Source organism: Anomaloglossus baeobatrachus, chromosome 12, assembly GCF_048569485.1.
Source record: "Anomaloglossus baeobatrachus isolate aAnoBae1 chromosome 12, aAnoBae1.hap1, whole genome shotgun sequence".
In the NCBI taxonomy this organism is placed as follows: domain Eukaryota; kingdom Metazoa; phylum Chordata; class Amphibia; order Anura; family Aromobatidae; genus Anomaloglossus; species Anomaloglossus baeobatrachus.
Genome location: NC_134364.1, coordinates 145,087,791 through 145,110,612, shown reverse-complemented (window position 1 = coordinate 145,110,612; position 22,822 = coordinate 145,087,791). Strand labels below are relative to the sequence as shown.

Here is a 22,822-nt window from a genome sequence, read left to right as displayed (position 1 = left end):
GAGCTAACATATATTTTTTTTAATTATTTATTTAAATAACTAAAAATAAAATGGGCTTCCCTGTATTTTGATTGCTGGACATCACAGTGCTGTAAAAATAAATCTTTAAAAAAATGACGTAGCGCTCCGCGGTATTTTTGATTCTCAGCGCAGATAAAGCAGACAGCTATGGGTTGCCACCCCCATCTGCCTGCCGTTACCTTGGTTGGCAATCAAAATACAGGGAAGCCCATTAATTTTTTCTATTTAAAAAATAGTTAAAAAAAAAAAATTACGTTGGGTCCCCCCATTTTTGATAGCCAGCTAGGGTAAAGCAGACGGCTGTAGCCTGAAAACCACAGCTGGCAGCTTTACCGTGGTTGGGGATCCAATGTGGAGGTCCCCTCAGGCTCTTTTTTATAATTATTTTATAAATATTAATAATTACACAATAAAAGTAGGGGACCCCCCAAATTGGATCACCAGCCAAGGTAAAGCGGACAGCTGTGGTCTGGTATTCTCAGGGTGGGAAGGTCCATAGTTATTGGGCCTTCACAGCCTAAAAATAGCAGGCCGCAGGCACCCCAGACGTGGCGCATCCACTAGATGCGCCAATCCTGGCGCTTCACCCCAGCTCATCCCGTGCCCTGGTGCAGTGGCAAACGGGGTAATAAATCGGGTTGATACTAGCTGTAAAGTCACCTGAGATCAAGCCCAGCAGTTTGTGATGTCATGGCGTCTATTAGATACCCAACATCATAAACTGTCAGTACTAACAAAAACAAAAAATCGACAAAAGAAATTTATTTGAAAAAACAGTCCCCAAAACATTTCCTCTTTCACCAATTTATTGTAAGAAAAAAAATAAAGGGGTCCCACGACGACTCTGGACCGTCTAGAATATGGGGGGGGAGACACTCAGGGAACGTATCCCCCATTTTCTAGGAGTGCGGACCCTTCATGTGAGGAGTGTGGGTGCAATGAATCTGCACTCACTCTCCCCGGGTCCACAGCAGCAGAGTCCATGTCGTAATGGTTGCTACCAAAGCTGCAATGCCCTGCTCATGAGGTAAGGGCATGCCTAATCAGGAGAACTACTGTAGAGGAAGCTCTGCTCACTGGTATATAGGTGCTCAGAGGTAATAATAGATAAAATTAGTGAGTAACCTCGGCACTCTATATCTCCCAGACTAAGTCAGTAAGTCACAACGGATAGTAATGCAAAATCACTCTTTATTGGTCCGTATTAAGAAAATTTTTTTTTCATAAGCATATATGTTTTTGTCCAAAACAAGTTACAAATGACGTTTCGGCCTGAGCCTTCGTCAGATTGGACTTATCTGCATGTAATCATGAAAAATGACAATAATCAGTATCACATAAGAGTGAGAGAACAATAACATAAACTCGAACAATGTAGAGGTACAATTGGGATGCAGCAAAAAAATTGCAACACAGCAAGAAATGAAACACATGATACAAATGTCATAATACAGTACAAGGACAATATAGTAATGACAAATATGGGGTCAGAGTAGACTTAGACAGCTCTGGTACGAAAGAGATGTCAATCATAAAGTAACATGTGCAGTAGGTGTAGAGCTACACTATGCATGGCAGAGCTAATGGGTAGACCGACCATAGAAAAAGTAGAGAAAAAGTGGAGAAAAAGTGGAGAATAAGTGGAACATAAGAGGAGAAAAAGTGGAGAAAAAGTGGAGAAAAAAGTGGAGAAAAAGTGGAGAAAAAGTGGAGAAAAAGTGGAGAAAAAGTGGAGAAAAAGTGGAGATTAAGAGGAGAAAAAGTGGAGAAAAAAGTGGAGAAAAAGTGGAGAAAAAGTGGAGCATAAGTGGAGAAAAAGTGGAGAAAAAGTGGAGCATAAGAGGAGAAAAAGTGGAGAAAAAAGTGGAGAAAAAGTGGAGAAAAAGTGGAGCATAAGAGGAGAAAAAGTGGAGAAAAAGTGGAGAAAAAGTGGAGCATAAGAGGAGAAAAAGTGGAGAAAAAGTGGAGAAAAAGTGGAGAAAAAGTGGAGCATAAGAGGAGAAAAAGTGGAGAAAAAGTGGAGAAAAAAGTGGAGAAAAAGTGGAGAAAAAGTGGAGAAAAAGTGGAGAAAAAGTGGAGAAAAAGTGGAGATTAAGAGGAGAAAAAGTGGAGAAAAAGTGGAGAAAAAGTGGAGCATAAGAGGAGAAAAAGTGGAGAAAAAGTGGAGAAAAAGTGGAGAAAAAGTGGAGCATAAGAGGAGAAAAAGTGGAGAAAAAAGTGGAGAAAAAGTGGAGAAAAAGTGGAGCATAAGAGGAGAAAAAGTGGAGAAAAAAGTGGAGAAAAAGTGGAGTAAAAGTGGAGATTAAGAGGAGAAAAAGTGGAGAAAAAGTGGAGAAAAAGTGGAGCATAAGAGGAGAAAAAGTGGAGAAAAAAGTGGAGAAAACGTGGAGAAAACGTGGAGGAAAAAGTGGAGAAAAAGTGGAGAAAAAGTGGAGAAAAAGTGGAGCATAAGAGGAGAAAAAGTGGAGAAAAAAGTGGAGAAAACGTGGAGAAAAAGTGGAGCATAAGAGGAGAAAAAGTGGAGATTAAGAGGAGAAAAAGTGGAGAAAAAGTGGAGAAAAAGTGGAGAAAAAGTGGAGAAAAAGTGGAGAAAAAGTGGAGCATAAGAGGAGAAAAAGTGGAGAAAAAGTGGAGAAAAAAGTGGAGAAAAAGTGGAGAAAAAGTGGAGAAAAAGTGGAGAAAAAGTGGAGATTAAGAGGAGAAAAAGTGGAGAAAAAGTGGAGAAAAAGTGGAGCATAAGAGGAGAAAAAGTGGAGAAAAAAGTGGAGAAAACGTGGAGAAAACGTGGAGAAAAAGTGGAGAAAAAGTGGAGAAAAAGTGGAGAAAAAGTGGAGCATAAGAGGAGAAAAAGTGGAGAAAAAGTGGAGAAAAAAGTGGAGAAAAAGTGGAGAAAAAGTGGAGAAAAAGTGGAGAAAAAGTGGAGAAAAAGTGGAGATTAAGAGGAGAAAAAGTGGAGAAAAAGTGGAGAAAAAGTGGAGCATAAGAGGAGAAAAAGTGGAGAAAAAGTGGAGAAAAAGTGGAGAAAAAGTGGAGCATAAGAGGAGAAAAAGTGGAGAAAAAAGTGGAGAAAAAGTGGAGAAAAAGTGGAGCATAAGAGGAGAAAAAGTGGAGAAAAAAGTGGAGAAAAAGTGGAGTAAAAGTGGAGAAAAAATGGAGAAAAAGTGGAGAAAAAGTGGAGATTAAGAGGAGAAAAAGTGGAGAAAAAGTGGAGAAAAAGTGGAGCATAAGAGGAGAAAAAGTGGAGAAAAAAGTGGAGAAAACGTGGAGAAAACGTGGAGGAAAAAGTGGAGAAAAAGTGGAGAAAAAGTGGAGAAAAAGTGGAGAAAAAGTGGAGCATAAGAGGAGAAAAAGTGGAGAAAAAAGTGGAGAAAACGTGGAGAAAAAGTGGAGCATAAGAGGAGAAAAAGTGGAGATTAAGAGGAGAAAAAGTGGAGAAAAAGTGGAGAAAAAGTGGAGAAAAAGTGGAGAAAAAGTGGAGCATAAGAGGAGAAAAAGTGGAGAAAAAGTGGAGAAAAAAGTGGAGAAAAAGTGGAGAAAAAGTGGAGAAAAAGTGGAGAAAAAGTGGAGATTAAGAGGAGAAAAAGTGGAGAAAAAGTGGAGAAAAAGTGGAGCATAAGAGGAGAAAAAGTGGAGAAAAAAGTGGAGAAAACGTGGAGAAAACGTGGAGAAAAAGTGGAGAAAAAGTGGAGAAAAAGTGGAGAAAAAGTGGAGCATAAGAGGAGAAAAAGTGGAGAAAAAAGTGGAGAAAACGTGGAGAAAACGTGGAGAAAAAGTGGAGAAAAAGTGGAGAAAAAGTGGAGAAAAAGTGGAGCATAAGAGGAGAAAAAGTGGAGAAAAAAGTGGAGAAAACGTGGAGAAAAAGTGGAGAAAAAGTGGAGAAAAAGTGGAGCATAAGAGGAGAAAAAGTGGAGATTAAGAGGAGAAAAAGTGGAGAAAAAGTGGAGAAAAAGTGGAGAAAAAGTGGAGAAAAAGTGGAGAAAAAGTGGAGCATAAGAGGAGAAAAAGTGGAGAAAAAAGTGGAGAAAAAGTGGAGAAAAAGTGGAGAAAAAGTGGAGATTAAGAGGAGAAAAAGTGGAGCATAAGAGGAGAAAAAGTGGAGAAAAAAGTGGAGAAAAAGTGGAGAAAGTGGAGAAAAAAATGGAGAAAAAGTGGAGAAAAAGTGGAGAAAAAGTGGAGAATAAGAGGAGAAAAAGTGGAGAAAAAGTGGAGAAAAAGTGGAGAATAAGAGGAGAAAAAGTGGAGAATAAGTGGAGAAAAAAATGGAGAAAAAGTGGAGAAAAAGTGGAGAGAAAGTGGAGAAAAAAATGGAGAAAAAGTGGAACACCCTTTGGTACCTTTCATGTGGCACTAAGGGGTGCTTAGCTTTGTATTTAGCCAAAAAAATGAAAAAAAAAATGACATAGGGTTCCCCCTAGTTTTGTAGCCAGCTAGGGTAAAGCAGACGGCTGCAGCCTGCAGACCACAGCTGGCAACCTCACCTTGGCTGGTAATCCAAAACTGAGGGCACCCCACGCTGTTATTTTAAATTAAATAAATAATTAAAAAAAAAAACCACGTAGGGGTCCCCCAAAATTGGATCACCAGCCAAGGTAAAGCAGACAGCTGGGGCCTGATATTCTCAGACTAGGGAGGTCCATGGTTATTGGAATCTCCCCAGCCTAAAAATAGCAGGCCGCAGCCGCCCCAGAAGTGGCGCATCCATTAGATGCGCCAATCCTGGTGCTTCGCCCCAGCTCATCCCGCGCCCTGGTGCGGTGGCAAACGGGGTAATATTTGGGGTTAATACCAGATGTGTAATGTCACCTGGCATCAAGCCCTGGGGTTGGTGAGGTCAGGCGTCTATCAGATACCCGACATCACCAACCCAGTCAGTAATAAAAAAAAATACACGACAAACACATTTTTATTTGAAAAAACACTCCCCAAAACATTCCCTCTTTAACCAATTTATTAGATTGAAAAACAAATCCAGGTCTGGTGTAATCCAAGGGGTTGCCATGACGATGCACACTGTCCCAGTCAATGAAGAGCAGGATGTTCCCCATTGGCTGGGAGAGCAGTGCAGTGACCTGAGCTAACATCAATGGGTCAGCCCAGGTCACTGCAGGGCATGAGAAGTGCTGCTGTCAGTGAGGTACATTACCTGCGCTGATCTCCAGCACACTGACAGCCCCTGTCACTGAGGTCAATGACCGGCGCCTTCACATCAAGTATCGCGAGAGGTCCGTGACGTCACCGCCAGTGTCAGTCTCGGGTCGGAAGCGAGAGGTGATGTGACAAGCGGCGGCCATGGAGGACAGTGACAGCGCTGAGGTCGGGATGGCGGGACTTCATCACCGCAGGTAAGCCGAGCGAGCGAGCGAGCGAGCGAGCGAGCGGGCGGGCGGGCGGGCGGGCGGGGGGGGGGGGTGGATGTGTGTGTGTGTGTGTGTTTGTGTATGTGTATGTATGTGTACATGCCGCGGGCAGGAGGGGGTGGAGCGAGCTGAGCGGGAAAGTGTGGGCTTCCTGCACGTAACTAAGATAAACATCGGGTTACTAACCAAAGCGCTTTGCTTGGATACCCGATGTTTATCTTGGTTACCAGCTTGTGGCAGGCTGCCAGCGATGGCTCCTGCTCACTGTAGCTGTAAAAAGCCCTGCTTTTTGCTGCTAGAACCGTTCTCGAACGTATCTAGAACTATCGAGCTTTTAGCAAAAAGCTCGAGTTCTAGTTCGATCTCGAACAGCCCAAAAATCACTCGAGCCGCGAACTGGAGAACCACGAACCACGAACCGCGCTCAACTCTACTGGTAACTAAGGTAAATATCGGGTAACCACCTTGGTTACCCGATGTTTATCTTGGTTACAAGCTTACCTCAGCTGTCAGACGCCGGCTCCTGCTCCCTGCTCGCTTCATTTGTCGCTCTCTCGCTGTCACACATAGCGATCTGTGTGTCACAGTGGGAGAGCGCCTTTGAAGAAAACGAACCAGGGCTGTGTGTAACGAGCAGCGATCTCGCAGCAGGGGCCAGATCGCTGCTCAGTATCACACACAGCGAGATCGCTAATGAGGTCACTGCTGCGTCACCAAAAGCGTGACTCAGCAGCGATCTCGGCAGTGAGCTCGCTGTGTGTGAAGCACCCCTTACTCTTGGGAGGGACCCAAGACATTTATCTGGCGTATAGGCTATGCTAAATACCCCTTCAGAGATCTTCAGACCAGTGTTTGGTTTGGCTATCATCTTAAGTCATGCGGTAAGGCTTGTGATATGCACTTTTAGAATTGCTATCTCCAATATCTAGCTTCCACTTAGAAGAGGATTTTCGCTTGGCCTATTTACCTTCTTATGCCGGCTCAGCTCTTTGCACAAGTAGAATTGTCTCATCTTAGCCCCCATGTTAGAGGTCTCTCATCAGGCAAAATTAGACCTCCTGATTTGCAAAGAATGGGGGAAAACACCCCCAAACACAAGTGTCTGCAAATGCAGGGTGTGGTTTGGCTTTTATCTTAAGTAATGTGGAAAGGCTTGTTAAAAGGTCACTATAGACTTTTAGGATTGCTAACTCCAATGAGTGTCATCAGTTTCCTAATTCTGTTCCTCTCTGAAGACGATCATTAAATATTACTCCTGGATGGTAACCAATATTTTACATTAAAGAACAAGATAAATCGCATAACAAAGGGTCAGCTGCTGCCGTAGGAAGGAACAATCCAGAATTCTTTTTATGGTGATATTTCTACGGGTTTTGGAGAGTCTCTCTCCTTCTTCGGAATAAAATAATCACGTCAATGTGAATCACAACATTGATATGATTTTATCCTGAAGAAGTAAACTTTCCAAAAAGCGTAGAAATAAAAATCACCATAAAAAACATTCTGGATTGTTCCTTACTATGGCCGCAGCTGACCCTTTCTTATGCGATTTATCTGGCTCCACGTTGGGCTGCAGCAGCTGTGGTGATATATGTATACAGTGATTGTGACTCTCACAACTCCTCAAGGTGAGCTCCTACAGTTTTTTACTCCTTTACAACCCCTCACATAAGACCCTATTGCCATTCCTTTGTCTTCTAGTTTATTTATCATTTATAGAATAAGAGATGCTTTAATGTAGATTAGACTCGTCAGTTTTCCCACCATAGAAGATGAGCCTCATTCATTAGCTGTGATGAGATATTCTTGCTGAAGATTTCATGTAATAGTTTTGTAAACTATTAAACACAGGAAGGCTGTATCCTTCATCTAGAATTAACTGTATTTATGGTGATTTCTTCTAGGACTCTCGAATATCTCATGAAACATTTACTCAGAATGGCCTCCTATAGCTGTCGCACGAATATGCACGCAAGAAACCTGGCCATCGTCTGGGCCCCAAACCTGCTCAGGTAGGCGAATACATCTGAAATCAAGAGACAGACTATCAATGATGGTTAACCCTAATCCTAAGAAACCAAGGTGACAGACAATAAGTGATTAATATTTATGAAGAATTTCTGTCTAAAATATATTGTCCCCATTTGTATCCATTGTAGGGGTTCATCCTTTTAGCCGTCACTGATAGAGCAATAACAACTCCCTGGAATCAGGGTCTACCATATTTCTTAGTATCTAGCGTAATCAGTGAAATTAATAAAATCAGAATCTGAAGGTTTACCTTGACCATCAGGTGAAGATCCTTATCATACCTATCTGTCACGCTCCCGGTGTCCCAGCAGCCCTCCTTACCCACTGAGCCGGTTCCTGCATCGCACCACCGCTCCATACCCACTGATCCAGTCGTACCTGCATTGCACCACCGCTCTGTACCCACTGATCCGGCCTCACCGTCATTGCACTGCTCCTTACCCACTGATCCACTCCACGTGTCCACCGGTCATGGCCGCCGCTCCCGCTCGTGCTCTCCTGTGTCCTGCTCCTGGTCTCATGAGTCTGACTCTGAATATTAGCCTCATGCCTCTGTATAGGACCAGGCCGCGCCCACTCTCCTGGTTTTATGGACCCAGCACACCTGAAGCAGGATGTGACATACGGCTGTGCTGGATATATAAGACTGGCCTTTCCATAGGGGCGTTGCCTGATCAACGTGTCTAGAAGCTTTGTCTTTTGTGCTAGGTGCTCAGGCCCCCTGGTGCCGTGTCCTGTAGACTTCTTGTCTTTGCTCCCTGGTACCTGTGCCTGTTTTCCTTACCGTCCTGAAGAACTTTGTGACTCTGCTGACCTGGTTATACCTGTCCCGGCCACGCCAGTGCTCCGGCTGCCGTGTACCCTGCCCCCCGGTGGGATACTCGGTCCAGTGGATCCACCTCCTGGGCCCATCAGTCCTCCCGGTCCTGACAGTTTGATCAGGCCATGGATCCCGCTGGAGCACAAACATCTGAGCTGGCCGAACTACGCCAGGAACTGGTGCAACAGCGTGACACCTTACACCGGATGCTGAAATTCCTGGCGTCCATGGACCACCGGTTATATACGCTGCAGACCGCTGCCTCGTCTGAGTCCACGCAGCAACCAGTCTCCGGCTCCGAACCAGTTTCCGCCACGGCCTCGCAACTTCGCCTCGCTGCTCCGCCTCGCTATGCAGGGGATCCCAAGTCCTGCCGCGGCTTCTTGAACCAGTGCTCCCTGCATTTCAAGTTGCTTCCTCATTTGTTTGTCTCAGACCAGGCTAAAGTGGCGTTCCTGATGTCGCACTTGGAAGGCGAAGCTCTAGCCTGGATTAACCCCCTGTGGGAGAATGAGGATCCAATGACCACTAACATCCGGGAATTCCTGCACGCTTTCCGAAGTACATTCGATGAACCCGGACGTACCACCACAGTGACCTCTTCGCTCCTCCGGCTACGCCAAGGGACCCTGACCGTCGGCCAATACGCCATCCAGTTCCGCACGCTCGCCTCTGAGCTGGGCTGGAACAATGAAGCCTTGACGGCGGCCTTTTGGGAAGGACTCTCTGGCCGCGTCAAAGACGAGCTTGCTGGCCGTGACGTTCCACGCACCTTGGACGCTTTAATATCCTTAGCCACCCGGATTGACCTCCGTTTCCAGGAGCGAACCAAAGAGGTATTCCGGGAGAAGCTACCACCCCGTCACGCCTTGTCCCCGCAGAGGCCTACCGCTCCTTTGCCCCTGCCTTCCTGTGACATGTTTCCGGAACCCATGCAAATTGACCGACTGAACCAAGCCAAGCAACGCCGTGCAGAACGGCTCGCCCTGGGCCTGTGCTTCTATTGTGGAGACGGGTCACACATGCTTCGGACATGCCCTGAGAAACCTGGTAGACCCCAGGCCCAAGGGATGGTGGGAACCGCTACCCTTGGCACCGGAATCCCCTCCGTTCCACTTACACAGACTGTCCAGGTGACGACGAAGAAGACCAGGTTCACAGCAGAGGCCCACATCGATTCTGGGGCGGCGGGTAATTTCATACGCCAGTCTGCAGTGGATCGATACCAAGTACCTGTGATCCCGCTTGCCAAGCCCCTCTGGTTCGCCTCCGTGGACGGCAAACTGCTATACGAACCTGTCCGATATACCACTGAACCAGTAAGACTCCAGGTTGGCACTTTGCATACTGAGACCATCACCTTCTTTGTGATCCCGAGGATGGCTCCTGAGCTCCTGTTGGGTCTGCCCTGGCTTCAACTTCATGACCCTGCCATTAGTTGGCACTCTGGCGCTATTAACCGCTGGGGGTCCTCGTGTCATGACCACTGCCTACAGCCCGTTCCTCGGCCCCTGTCACCCGAGCCTGCTATGCCGCAGGAAGAAGAAGAGGCGACGACTCAGTCCAGCGGTGTACCACAGCTCCTGGCACTTGTGCCTGTGGTGCCACCGGACCCAGAAGCAGAGTCGACGCAGTCCAGCGTCGTTCCACCATCCCTGGTACTTGAGACTTTGATGCCCCCTGCTACTGAGGATGACACACTTTCCTGTACCCGGTCCGAGACGCCCGAACTGGTCGCCCACGACTCCAGTCCTGCTTCTGACTGTCTTCCCTTATCCGTTGCCTCCGTTGCCGCTGACTTGGGTTCTCCGATACGGGACATAGTGGCCATGAAAACGGTCCGGGGTAGGCAGTCCTTCCTGGTCGATTGGGTGGATTGCGGCCCCGAGGCTCGGTCCTGGTTGTCCCGGAAGTACGTTGCTGCCCCTCTTCGGCGCGCCTACATGTCCCGGCCGCGGGGAGGGGGGCTTCAAGGGGGGGGTACTGTCACGCTCCCGGTGTCCCAGCAGCCCTCCTTACCCACTGAGCCGGTTCCTGCATCGCACCACCGCTCCATACCCACTGATCCAGTCGTACCTGCATTGCACCACCGCTCTGTACCCACTGATCCGGCCTCACCGTCATTGCACTGCTCCTTACCCACTGATCCACTCCACGTGTCCACCGGTCATGGCCGCCGCTCCCGCTCGTGCTCTCCTGTGTCCTGCTCCTGGTCTCATGAGTCTGACTCTGAGTATTAGCCTCATGCCTCTGTATAGGACCAGGCCGCGCCCACTCTCCTGGTTTTATGGACCCAGCACACCTGAAGCAGGATGTGACATACGGCTGTGCTGGATATATAAGACTGGCCTTTCCATAGGGGCGTTGCCTGATCAACGTGTCTAGAAGCTTTGTCTTTTGTGCTAGGTGCTCAGGCCCCCTGGTGCCGTGTCCTGTAGACTTCTTGTCTTTGCTCCCTGGTACCTGTGCCTGTTTTTCCTTACCGTCCTGAAGAACTTTGTGACTCTGCTGACCTGGTTATACCTGTCCCGGCCACGCCAGTGCTCCGGCTGCCGTGTACCCTGCCCCCCGGTGGGATACTCGGTCCAGTGGATCCACCTCCTGGGCCCATCAGTCCTCCCGGTCCTGACACTATCCAGGACATTCATGTTCGGTGTCCAATGTGGGCCACTGTCCCACTTTTTCCATTAGACTAATGATGATTGAGGTATCAGAAGATCAATGGTCTCGAGATGACACTAAACTGATAAATGAACCAACAAAGAGAGGGCTAGGCACCAGCTATATTAGTAAAATAGAGCCATGTGCCATGTACCAATCAATGTAGAACTTCAGAAAAAAACAAAGTACATATAAGGCACCAGGCCTTGTAACTGGTCAATAATGTCCAAGGCGAACCCTAATTGTGCAAATACATATCTGGATTTTATTTGTAGCAAAGTGGCAAACAGACACATATACTGTATGATCAAACATGTACACAATACACTTCCATCATGGTTTGTCAAAACAGATAAACACTATGGAATGCCATATGAGGATCTCAATATAGATAAATGTATGCAGGTCACCACATGAAGTGAGTAATAAACCTGTATCATGTATCCCATATATAGTGTGATACAAATGCCATAAGGCCCTGTAACTATGGCTATACTATATAAAAGCAGGAAAGAATGTCCGTATATAGCTAGGCTTGTGGGTGGTAGGCAAAGAAAAATATATAAATAAATAATAGGCTGCGTAGCCAAAAGTGAATGCCTGAAGCCTGAGCCTCAAAAAAAGTTAGCAGAGCCCAAATGACAGGATCATGAGTGGGAGTGTAGGGCTTCCTACTTCCAGGACATCCTTTCCTGCTTTTAAAAGAGTATAGCCATAGTTATAGGGCCTTATGGCTTTTATATCACACTATATATGGGATACATGATACAGGTTTATTGCTCGCTTCACCTGCATACATTAATCTATACTGAGATCCTCATGTGGTATTCCATAGTGTTTATCTGTTTTGACAAACCATGATGGATGTGTATTGTGTACATGTTTGATTTTAAGTGATTTTAACCATGTATGTGTCTGTTTGCCACTTTGCTACAAATAAAATCTCGATATGTATTTGCACAATTAAGGTTCGCCTTGGACATTATTGACCAGTTACAAAGCCTGGTGCCTTATATGTACTTTGATTTTTCTGAAACTTAACTGATAAAAACATTTTCATATTAAAGTAACTCACAAACCAGAGCTCCGCTGTGACCCAAAACCCAATGGAATTACCCCCTAATGGCTTTTAATATCATTTATAGGTCCAAAGACATTGAGTCCTCAAGCTTTAATGGCACGGCCGCATTTATGGAAGTCAGGGTCCAGTCCATTGTGGTCGAGTTCATCCTAACCCACGTGGAGCAACTGTTTGGAGTCTGCACAAATAACGGTAGGAAATTCATTACAAAGACAATGCTTACTCTTGAGTTTTCCACACACCTAAGAAGAATGAAGGCCTAAGAAGGCCTCATGTCTTCACATAGAAGTTTACATTGTGACTGGCGGCTGAACATATGTTGTCATAAAAAAGTCCCCAATATTGTTGCAGACATGTGATTGTGTTTACCAATAACTGCACCATCATATATCCCTAAATTACAATAAGCCGTGGCTTGTTTGGTCACCTGGCCAATGTTACTCTTCTATGTCCCATCACAATAAGTGCTTCAGATACTGAAAATACATCATGTAATACTTAAGAAACAGGAGGAGAAAGGAGTTTTTGAATGCAAAAAGTTTTTTCATTTATTATAGATAAGGGAGGGGTTGTGGCAGGAAAATTTAAAAACAATTATACAGGGCAGAGAGAGCGGCAAAAGGTATGAATGTCTATACCAAGATATACACATAATAGCAACAGGCATAAAGAGAGTGCAGAAAACCTGCTGAGAGATACCGTGATCTCTTGTAAACAAGGTGTGAGATGAACTGTCAGAGATATAATGTGCTGCAGTGCAAGTAATTCATAAGTATAAGTTCATCAAACAGACATACAGGAGCAGGTATTCTGCACAAGCTATCCTTATGTATGAAAGGCTACAAAGCCTGTCTTAAAAGGACAGAGGGTAATCCAGCAACAAAGTCCAAGGGATATTAAAATCCAAAAATTGTATTAAATCAAATTAAAATCCATATAAAAAAGTCCAAACAGGGTATAAACAACTGTCAGAGAGGATGCATTTCGAACCCAATGGCTCTTAGTCAGTCTCAGTGAGAGACTGACTAAGAGCCATTGGGTTCGAAATGCATCCTCTCTGACAGTTGTTTATACCCTGTTTGGACCTTTTTTTATATGGATTTTAATTTGATTTAATAAAATTTTTGGATTTTAATATCCCTTGGACTTTGTTGCTGGATTACCCTCTGTCTACAATCTGGATTGCCAGTATACCCTTTCCCTTGCACGAGTCCTGGATACGGTGACCCCTCCTTTGGCTACAGGTGAGCGGATACCAATCTTTCTTTTTGTCCCTGTCCTAAAAGGAGTCAAAGACATCAAGAGGATATTACATACCTATTTAAAAGGAAAGGACAAAGGATCGCCAGTGCCGCGTGGGTGCCCAGAGTGAGGAAGGTACCCCCAAGCCTGCCGACATGTGTTTCGCCAGGAGGGGGCAAGTGCACCCCAACTCACGGCTTCATCAGGGAGGGAAGCATAATTCATCAGCCGTGCCATAGGACACTTAAATAGACCGCCAAAAAATACTTCCGCGGACGCTGAATCAGTTCCGCTTACGTCATCCTCTTGGCTGTTTCTTGAATGTTCTACATGGAGTTTGCGTTGGCTTTTAGGGGACCTTGTTTTGGTACTCTTTCACCAATAATTTAAAAATGGTGTTTTGATGATTTGTTCTATCATGTAATACTTGCAAGTGGCCAAACACAGAGGCTCAATGTTGTCTGATGTCCATACGGTGTCATACCAACAGGCAAAGAGAATGAGGGAAGCCTTAGTGCCACAATGAACTGGCCAAGCTGTGTTCCTGAGGATTATTATCGATCACTGTCCTATAACCTACCAAACATGCTAAACCATGGGGATGGTCCACCACAGATTCGCCCTTACCACACGATCATTGAGTTTTCAGACCACAAGTAAGTTGCTACTGTCTTGTCACCTTGTGCTCCAAATTCTAAAATGAACTGTTTAATATGTTATTACAATGGACTAGGGTTTGGGGTGGCTGGTAACTATAGAGGTGTAACTATCTGGGGAAGTAACATTTCAGTGTCATAATCCCGAAAGACAGAGGGAGAGTCCTATAACTATGGTATTGTCCACAGGAGGAAAGGTTCTTTGAAGGCCAAGAAATGGAAATCAATCTTCAACCTTGGAAGGTCCAACCCAGATTCTAAGCGCAAGTCACAGAAACATGATGATGGAGGTAAGAAATTGAGGCCAGCCACAAACAGGCTGAAGTTAGCCCATTGCCCTTTGCAACAAGTCCTCCAAAGTTTGTACAGATGTAGCACACAGCTCCATCCATTACCTCTGCAAGTCCGGATGACCTTTAGAGGATCCCATCTATGAGCCAATACAATTTTATTGAATTTTTAAGCAACAATAACAACAATATATTCACATAGAAACCATTCTGAAAACAATCAGTTACAAAGCAATTACATTTCATGTAGAAAATCAAGGGAAAAAAAGAAAAATGAAAGAAAACAACATTATGGAGTATGTAGATTTAAATGTACAATAAAAGAATTAACTATATAGTAGTATCAGAAGACATTATATAACATAGCAGTAATACTTCACGTCAAGAACAAGAGATACACAATGCGTCACACTAATCCGAATCCCTAATGATCTAATAAAGTATTTATGGTAACAGACCGAGGTTCCCACTTCTAAAGGGTGCTTTACACGCTGCGATCTCGCTAGCGAGAACGTTAGCGAGCGTACCCGCTCCCGTTGGTTGTATGTCACAGGCAAATCGCTGCCCGTGGCGCACAACATCGCTTACACCCATCACACGGACTTACCTTCCCTGCGACGTCGCTGTGCCCGGCGAGCCGCCTCCTTTCTAAGTTGGCAGTTCGTGCGGCGTCACAGCAACGTCACACGGCAGCCGTCCAATAGAAGCGGACGGGCGGAGATGTGCATGACGAACATCCCGCCCAACTCCTTCCTTCCACATTGCGGGCGGCCGCAGGTAATAGGTTGTTCCTCGTTGCTGCGGTGTCACAAATAGCGATTTGTTCTGCCGCAGGAATGACAAACAACCTCGCTACTGACCAGACAACCATATATGGTAAATGAACGACGTATCACAGACTAACGATTTTTGCCTCTTTTGCGATCATTTAAGGTCACACATAGGTGTTACACGCTGCGATGTCGCTAACGACGCCGGATGTGCGTCACAAACACCGTGACCCCGACGATACATCGTTAGCAATGTTGCAGCGTGTAAATGGCCCTTTAGAGTACTCTGACCATTCCTTATCGATCATATCATCTTTTTTGTAAGTATTATGTAAAGATATTTTAGAGCTGGTTGCGTAGTGGTGTACTGGACTGACTGTTATTATAGGTTGTAGGCTTGTCGGAAGAGGTGGGTCTTCAGGTTCCTCTTGAAGCCTTTCACGCTAGGAGAGAGTCTGATATGCTGGGGTAGAGCATTTATGGGGGAGACACGGGAGAAATCTTGTATGCAATTGTGGGAATAAGAGATAAGAGAGGAGTAGAGAAGGAGATCTTGTGATGATCTGAAGTTGCAAGCAGGTAGGGACCGGGAGACTAGGTCACAGATGTAAGGAGGAGACAGGTTGTGGATGGCTTTGTAAGTCATGGTTAATGTTTTGAACTGGAGTCTTTGGGCAATGGGAAGCCAGTGAAGGGATTGGCAGAGTGGCGAGGCTGGGGAATAGCGAGGGGAGAGGTGGATTAAGCGGGCTGCAGAGTTCAGGATAGATTGGAGGGTTGGAAGAGTGTGGGAAGGGAGGCCAAAGAGCAGGAGGTTGCAGTAGTCGAGGCGAGAGATGATGAGGGCATGTACTAATGTTTTTGCTGATTCTTGGTTAAGGAAAGCACGGATCCTGGAGATATTTTTGAGTTGTAGTTGGCATGAGGTGAAGAGAGCTTGGATGTGCGGCTTGAATGATAGAGCAGAGTCGAGGGTTACTCCAAGGCAACGAGCTTGTGAGACTGGGGAGTAGAGTTGAGCGCGGTTCGCGGTTCGTGGTTCTCCAGTTCGCGGTTCGAGTGATTTTGGGGGCTGTTCTAGATCGAACTAGAACTCGAGCTTTTTGCTAAAGCTCGATAGTTCTAGTTACGTTCGAGAACGATTCTAACAGCAAAAAGCCAAGCTAATTACTAGCTGGCTTTCCGCTGTAATAGTGTAAGTCACTCTGTTTCTCACACTATTATGAAATTTCAGCGTATAGTGTGCGGGAACAGCGCATTCAGATCACTGCTGCTGGGATAATGGCGATCGCCATTTTTTTTCCTTGTCTTCTTTCCCTAAGCACGCGCGTGTAGTGCGGCAGGCCAGCATGTCAGCCAATCCCAGACACACACAGCTAAGTGGACTTTTAGCCAGAGAAGCAACGGCATGTGTGATAGGATGTCCATGTCACATGTCCCTGCATTATAAATATGGGCATCTGCCCGTCTGGACGCCATTATCTGCCTTCTGCGTCTGTGTGTCAGTCACCGCTGGCGGAGCTCCTGTCTCTGATACTGCTGTGTACGCTCTATACACAGCTTTATACAGAATAGGTATAGCAGTTTCTTTCAGCTCTTGTAAGGGCTAATTACAGCAGGATCAGAGCCGTAGGTGACAGGTCCATGGAAACAGATTTTCACAGCTACACAAGATAACAGCGTCTGTGTAGCTAAGGTCAGCGACTTCCTCGCTGCATTTCCCCATTAGGAGGGATATAAAGTCAGGCTTACTTTCCTCTACCCAGACCCACAACCCTGCCACTGTACCCTCCTGCCCTTTGCACACTCAAGCTCATTGTTACTAAGCCATTATACTAGCAAACACTGAGTAAACTTAGTGGCATCCTAAAAATGGCAGTTGGACTTCCATTAGTGTTCCACTAGTGCAAATCTATTTGCAGCACCTCTGCATTGCACACTCAAACTCATTGTTACTAAGCCATTATACTAGCAAACACTGAGTAAACTTAGTGGCATCCTAAAAGTGGCTGTTGGACTTCCATTAGTGTCCCACTAGTGCAAATCTATTTGCAGAACCTCTGCATTGCACACTCAAACTCATTGTTACTAAGCCATTATACTAGCAAACACTGAGTAAACTTAGTGGCATCCTAAAAGTGGCTGTTGGACTTCCATTAGTGTCCCACTAGTGCAAATCGATTTGCAGAACCTCTGCATTGCACACTCAAACTCATTGTTACTAAGCCATTATACTAGCAAACACGGAGTAAACTTAGTGGCATCCTAAAAGTGGCTGTTGGACTTACGTTAGTGTCCCACTAGTGCAAATCTATTTGCAGCACCTCTGCATTGCACACTCAAACTCATTGTTACTAAGCCATTATATTAGCAAACACTGAGTAAACTTAGTGGCATCCTAAAAGTGGCTGTTGGACTTCCATTAGTGTCCAACTAGTGCAAATCTATTTGCAGAACCTCTGCATTGCACACTCAAACTCATTGTTACTAAGCCATTATACTAGCAAACACGGAGTAAACTTAGTGGCATCCTAAAAGTGGCTGTTGGACTTACATTAGTGTCCCACTAGTGCAAATCGATTTGCAGAACCTCTGCATTGCACACTCAAACTCATTGCTACTAAGCCATTATAGTAGCAAACACGGAGTAAACTTAGTGGCATCCTAAAAGTGGCTGTTGGACTTAGATTAGTGTCCCACTAGTGCAAATCTATTTGCAGCACCTCTGCATTGCACACTCAAACTCATTGTTACTAAGCCATTATACTAGCAAACTATGCTGCCAGTTTAAGGGCCGTAGTTGCATTGTCAGGGATAATTATTGTTGTTTATTCTGCTGTTAATAAAGCTAGACCACCGCTGCAATCTACACCACCTCTCAATTTTTACTACCACATTTTAAGTGCACAATCTTGTCGCAATCAAAATGAGTGGCAAAATGACAGATGCTGGTGGAAAGGGGAAGAGACGTGTTGGAAAAGGAAAAAAAGGGTTTGTCCGTGGGGAAGGTGGCAAAGCTCCATTAACATCTGCTGAAGATAGACCATCCTCCAGCAAAAGTAAGATGTCTACTACTTACCGTGGACAATCCGATGTGCTCCCTTTTTTACGGACACGAACAACTGGAACAAAGGTAGATGATGGCCAAAAAAGGAAAATGCTTGAATGGATCTCGAGTGGTCCAACAAGTGCCCTCTCCGCCACCTCAACTACCGCATCCAAAAAACACCAGTCCTCGGAGTTGTCAGCCCAATCACACTTGCTTTCTCACAGCTCTGAAGTCTCCATCCGCCCTGCACAGTATGGTGGAACTGAGATGGCTGAGTCTGCAGAGCTGTTCAGTCACACTATAGCCTGGGAATCAGAGGTCTGCTCCCAAGCTACAGTGAGTACAGACCAGGAAATGGTCTGCAGTGATGCCCAGAACCTTTGTGACTCTGATTCAGGCCGTGAGGACCAAGTTTCTGAGCATAATGTTGACCCTTTTTCACAAACTGTAACACCTGTTGTTATAGACAATGAGGAACATACTGATGACGATGAGACGCAGATACCAGATTGGGATGACAACTTAAATATTCTGTCAGGGCAAGAAGAGGCTCGGTCTGAGGGTGAGGGGAGTGCAAACACAACAATTGATGAGGAAGTTCTAGATCCCACCTAGTGTCAACCCACAGTCAGGCACTCGAGGAGGTCAACAGAGGCGGTGCAGGAGGATGCAACCGATGACGAAGTTACCTTGCGCCTTCCTCGACAGAGTCGGAGCACTGGTAGCACGTCTACAACTGCATCCTCAGCCACCACTCTGCCTCTGAGCACTAGTCGGGGTGGATCAGCTGGTCGCATGCCCTCTAAGCCTTGCCTAGCCTGGTCCTTTTTTTACAAAGCAAAAGATCGCCCAAATTATGTGATCTGTAAAATTTGTCGTGATTCTGTTAGTAGAGGGCAAAACCTCAGCAGTTTGACAACTTCTTCCATGAATCGTCACATGAATAAATATCATATGTCCCAATGGGAAGCTCACCGTGCTGCAATGCGGCCTAGCGGAGTGAACCATCCACCGCCTGCCCCTTCCAGTACATCCGCGCGCTCTTCATCTTCTAGGACGGTGGGGACAGCTGTCACACCTGGTTTTCCACGCACAACTTCCACCACTGTAACCGCAACAGGCAGTTTGCTTGGTAGGTTGTCAGTTGGTTTGGAAGGGGAAACAAGTGCGTGTGTACAGCTCTCTCAGACATCGATAGCACCAACGTTGGATGAAGGCAACATCATGTCTACGCCTGCACTTTCCTCACAAACCTATATTTTTCCAGGGACACCCTACTTAACACCGTCTACACACACAGCAGCCAGATCTCTGTCCCTCAGATGTGGACAAATCAAATAAAAGGCCATTTCCTGCGACCCATGACAAAGCTAAGAGGTTGACTTTATCCCTCTGTAAGCTCTTGGCTACCGAAATGCTGCCTTTCCGCCTGGTGGACACACAGGATATTAGAGACCTTATATCTGTCGCTGTGCCCCAATACCAGATGCCCAGTCGCCACTACTTCTCTAAGAAAGGTGTGCCTGCGCTACACCAGCATGTCGCACACAACATCACCGCTTCCTTGAGAAACTCTGTGTGTCAACGGGTGCATTTCACCACCGATACTTGGACCAGTAAGCATGGACAGGGATGTTACATGTCGCTGACTGGGCACTGGGTAACTATGGTAATAGATGGTGAAGGGTCTGCTGCACAAGTCTTGCCATCCCCATGACTTGTATGTCAATCCTCTGTCTGTCCAAGTTCCGCCACTGCTTCTGTCTCCTCCACCTCGTCTGGGTCCTCCACCTCCGCCCCAAGCCTGCCTGGTCAGGCCACCAGCGTTCTAACTGCGCAGAAGGAATCATGCACCCCTCATTACTATGCTGGCAGCAGAGCGCAACGGCATCAGGCGGTCTTTAGCTTGAAATGTCTTGGAAATAAGAGTCACACAGCGGCTCAGTTGTGGGCAGCTCTGGAGACTGAGTTTAATAAATGGTTGTCTCCACTCAACCTGCAGCCTGGTAAGGCCGTGTGCGACAATGCTGCAAAACTGGGTGCGGCCCTTCGCCTGGGCAAGGTGACACACGTGCCTTGTATGGCTCACGTGTTGAACCTTGTTGTCCAGCAATTTTTAACACACTATCCCGGCCTAGATGGCCTTCTGAACAGGGCACGAAAACTGTCTGCTCACTTCCGCCGGTCAACCACCGCTTGAGCGACTTGCATCGCTCCAAGAGTCTTTCGGCCTGCCGGTTCATCGCCTGAAATGCGATGTACCGACACGCTGGAATTCGACTCTCCACATGTTACAGCGACTGTGGCAGCACCGTCGAGCCCTGGTGCAATACGTCATGACGTATAGCCTGGGCCAACGAGATGCAGAGGTGGGGCAGATCACCCTGATGGAGTGGTCTCAGATCAAGGACCTATGCACCCTTCTGCACAGTTTCGACATGGCGACGAATATGTTTAGCGCTGACAATGCCATTATCAGCATGACAATTCCAGTCATTTACATGCTGGAGCACACGCTAAACACTATTCGGAGTCAGGGGGTGGGACAACAGGAAGGGGAGGAATTACAGGAGGATTCATATGCGCAAGAGACAACAACATCACCAAGGTCGAGACGTTCATCATCACCAACACGGCAGGCATGGGACCATGGGGGACAGGGATCAACAAGCGCGCATGGTAGCAGGTGAAATGTTGAGGAAGGTGCAGGAGAACATGAAGAAGTGGAGGACGAACTGTCCATGGACATGGAAGACTCAGCGGATGAGGGAGACCTTGGTCAAATTTCAGTTGAAAGAGGTTGGGGGGAGATGTCAGAGGAAGAAAGAACGGTTAGCACCTCTATGCCACAAACACAGCGTGGACTTGGTCCGCATGGCTGCGCAAGACACGAGTGCCTTCTTGCTGCACTACCTCCAACATGACCCTCGTATTGTCAAAATTAGAAGTGATGATGACTACTAGCTTGCCACACTATTAGATACCCGGTACAAGTCCAAATTTTGTGACATAATTCCAGCCATTGAAAGGGACGCACGTATGCAGGAGTATCAGCAGAAGCTGTTACTCGATCTTAGCTTGGCTTTTCCACCAAACAACCGTGCAGGTGCAGGGAGTGAATCTCCCAGTTGTAACTTGACAAACATGGGACAGTCTCGTCATCTTCAACAGTCTACCCGTACCAGTAGCACCGTATCTGGTGCTGGTAACAGCAATTTTATTGAATCTTTTCATAATTTTTTTAGACCCTCCTTTGCAAGGCCACCAGAGACAACAAGTCTGACACATAGTCAACGGCTGGAGAGGATGATACAGGAGTATCTCCAAATGAACATCGATGCCATTACTTTGCAAATGGAGCCTTGCTCATTTTGGGCTTCAAATCTTACGCCTTGGAGATTTTGTCGTGTCCAGCTGCCAGCGTTGTCTCTGAACGTGTCTTCAGTGCTGCTAGGTGTGTGCTGACAGATAAGCGCACACGTCTGTCCAGTGACAATGTGGACAGACTAAAGTTCATCAAAATGAACAAGTCATGCATCCACAAGGAATTTACTACCCCTGTGTCATCCTGGGGAGAGTAAATGCTTGTGGATTTGGAATGTGCTTGATGCAAATGTACCTGTGAAGTATACAACTGGGGCACAACTGCTGCTACTGAAGGGGTGGGTGTCTGTGTGGTCCAATTTTTGGAAAAAAAGGGAGACTCTTCTTGGAGTAACCCTTGCTTGCTGTGTTTTTTAAAAGGAGCCAAGATGAACAAGTCATGGTTCAGCAAAGACTTAGCTACCTACCCCGGTGTCATCCTGGGGACAGTTAAGGCTGGCGTATTTTTGAATGTGCTTGATGCAAATCTACCTGTGAAGTGTACAACTAGGGCACAAGTGCTGCCACTGATGGGGTGTCTGTGTGGCCCAATTTTTGTAAAAAAGGGAGACTCCGCTTGGAGTAACCCTTGCTTGCTGTGTTTTTTAAAATGATCCAAGATTAACAGATCTGGTATCAGCAAAGACTTTGCCACCTACCCCGGTGCCATCCTGGGGATGGTGAAGGATGGCGTATTTTTGAATGTGCTTGATGCAAATCTACCTGTGAAGTGTACAACTAGAGCACAAGTACTGCCACTGATGGGGTGTCTGTGTGGCCCAATTTTTGGAAAAAAGGGAGACTCCGCTTGGAGTAACCCTTGCTTGCCGTGTTTTTTAAAAGGAGCCAAGATGAACAGAGCTGGGATCAGGAAAGACTTAGCTACCTACCCCGGTGTCATCCTGGGGACGGTTAAGGATGGCGTATTTTTGAATGTGCTTGATGCAAATCTACCTGTGAAGTGTACAACTAGGCCACAAGTGCTGCCACTGATGGGGTGTCTGTGTGGCCCAATTTTTGGAAAAAAGGGAGACTCTTCTTGGAGTAACCCTTGCTGTTGTAGCAATATGTATATGCTGTATGGCCTCTAGGGGCCTCTAGGGGTCTCTCTTCTTGTATGTGTTTACAAGCAAGTGGGAACTCGCTGGTACTGCAGACAGAGTGCAGGCAGCAGAGGGAGATGTTATGGCTGACAATACCACCTAATAAATAGCCTGAAGATCTCCACTGAGTGTGATTACTGAGGGACACAACAACAGAACAGCTGTGTTTTTTTAAAAGGAGCCAAGATGAACAGAGCTGGGATCAGGAAAGACTTAGCTACCTACACCGGTGTCATCCTGGGGACGGTTAAGGATGGCGTATTTTTGAATGTGCTTGATGCAAATCTACCTGTGAAGTGTACAACTAGGGCACAAGTGCTGCCACTGATGGGGTGTCTGTGTGGCCCAATTTTTGGAAAAAAGGTAGACTCCGCTTGG

At 46.2% G+C, this 22,822-nt stretch overlaps 1 protein-coding gene across 1 annotated transcript in view; it reads left to right on the top strand.

Moving 5' to 3' along the window:
• The window catches only part of ARHGAP30 (Rho GTPase activating protein 30), a 185,571-nt gene that overhangs the window by 110,355 nt on the left and 52,394 nt on the right, over positions 1-22,822 (top strand). Inside the window, exons 5-8 of the mRNA XM_075329994.1 lie at positions 7,283-7,390; positions 12,036-12,163; positions 13,704-13,869; positions 14,059-14,159. Of these exons, the coding sequence (XP_075186109.1) occupies positions 7,283-7,390; positions 12,036-12,163; positions 13,704-13,869; positions 14,059-14,159 (503 nt within the window). The remainder of the gene's footprint in view (positions 1-7,282; positions 7,391-12,035; positions 12,164-13,703; positions 13,870-14,058; positions 14,160-22,822) is intronic.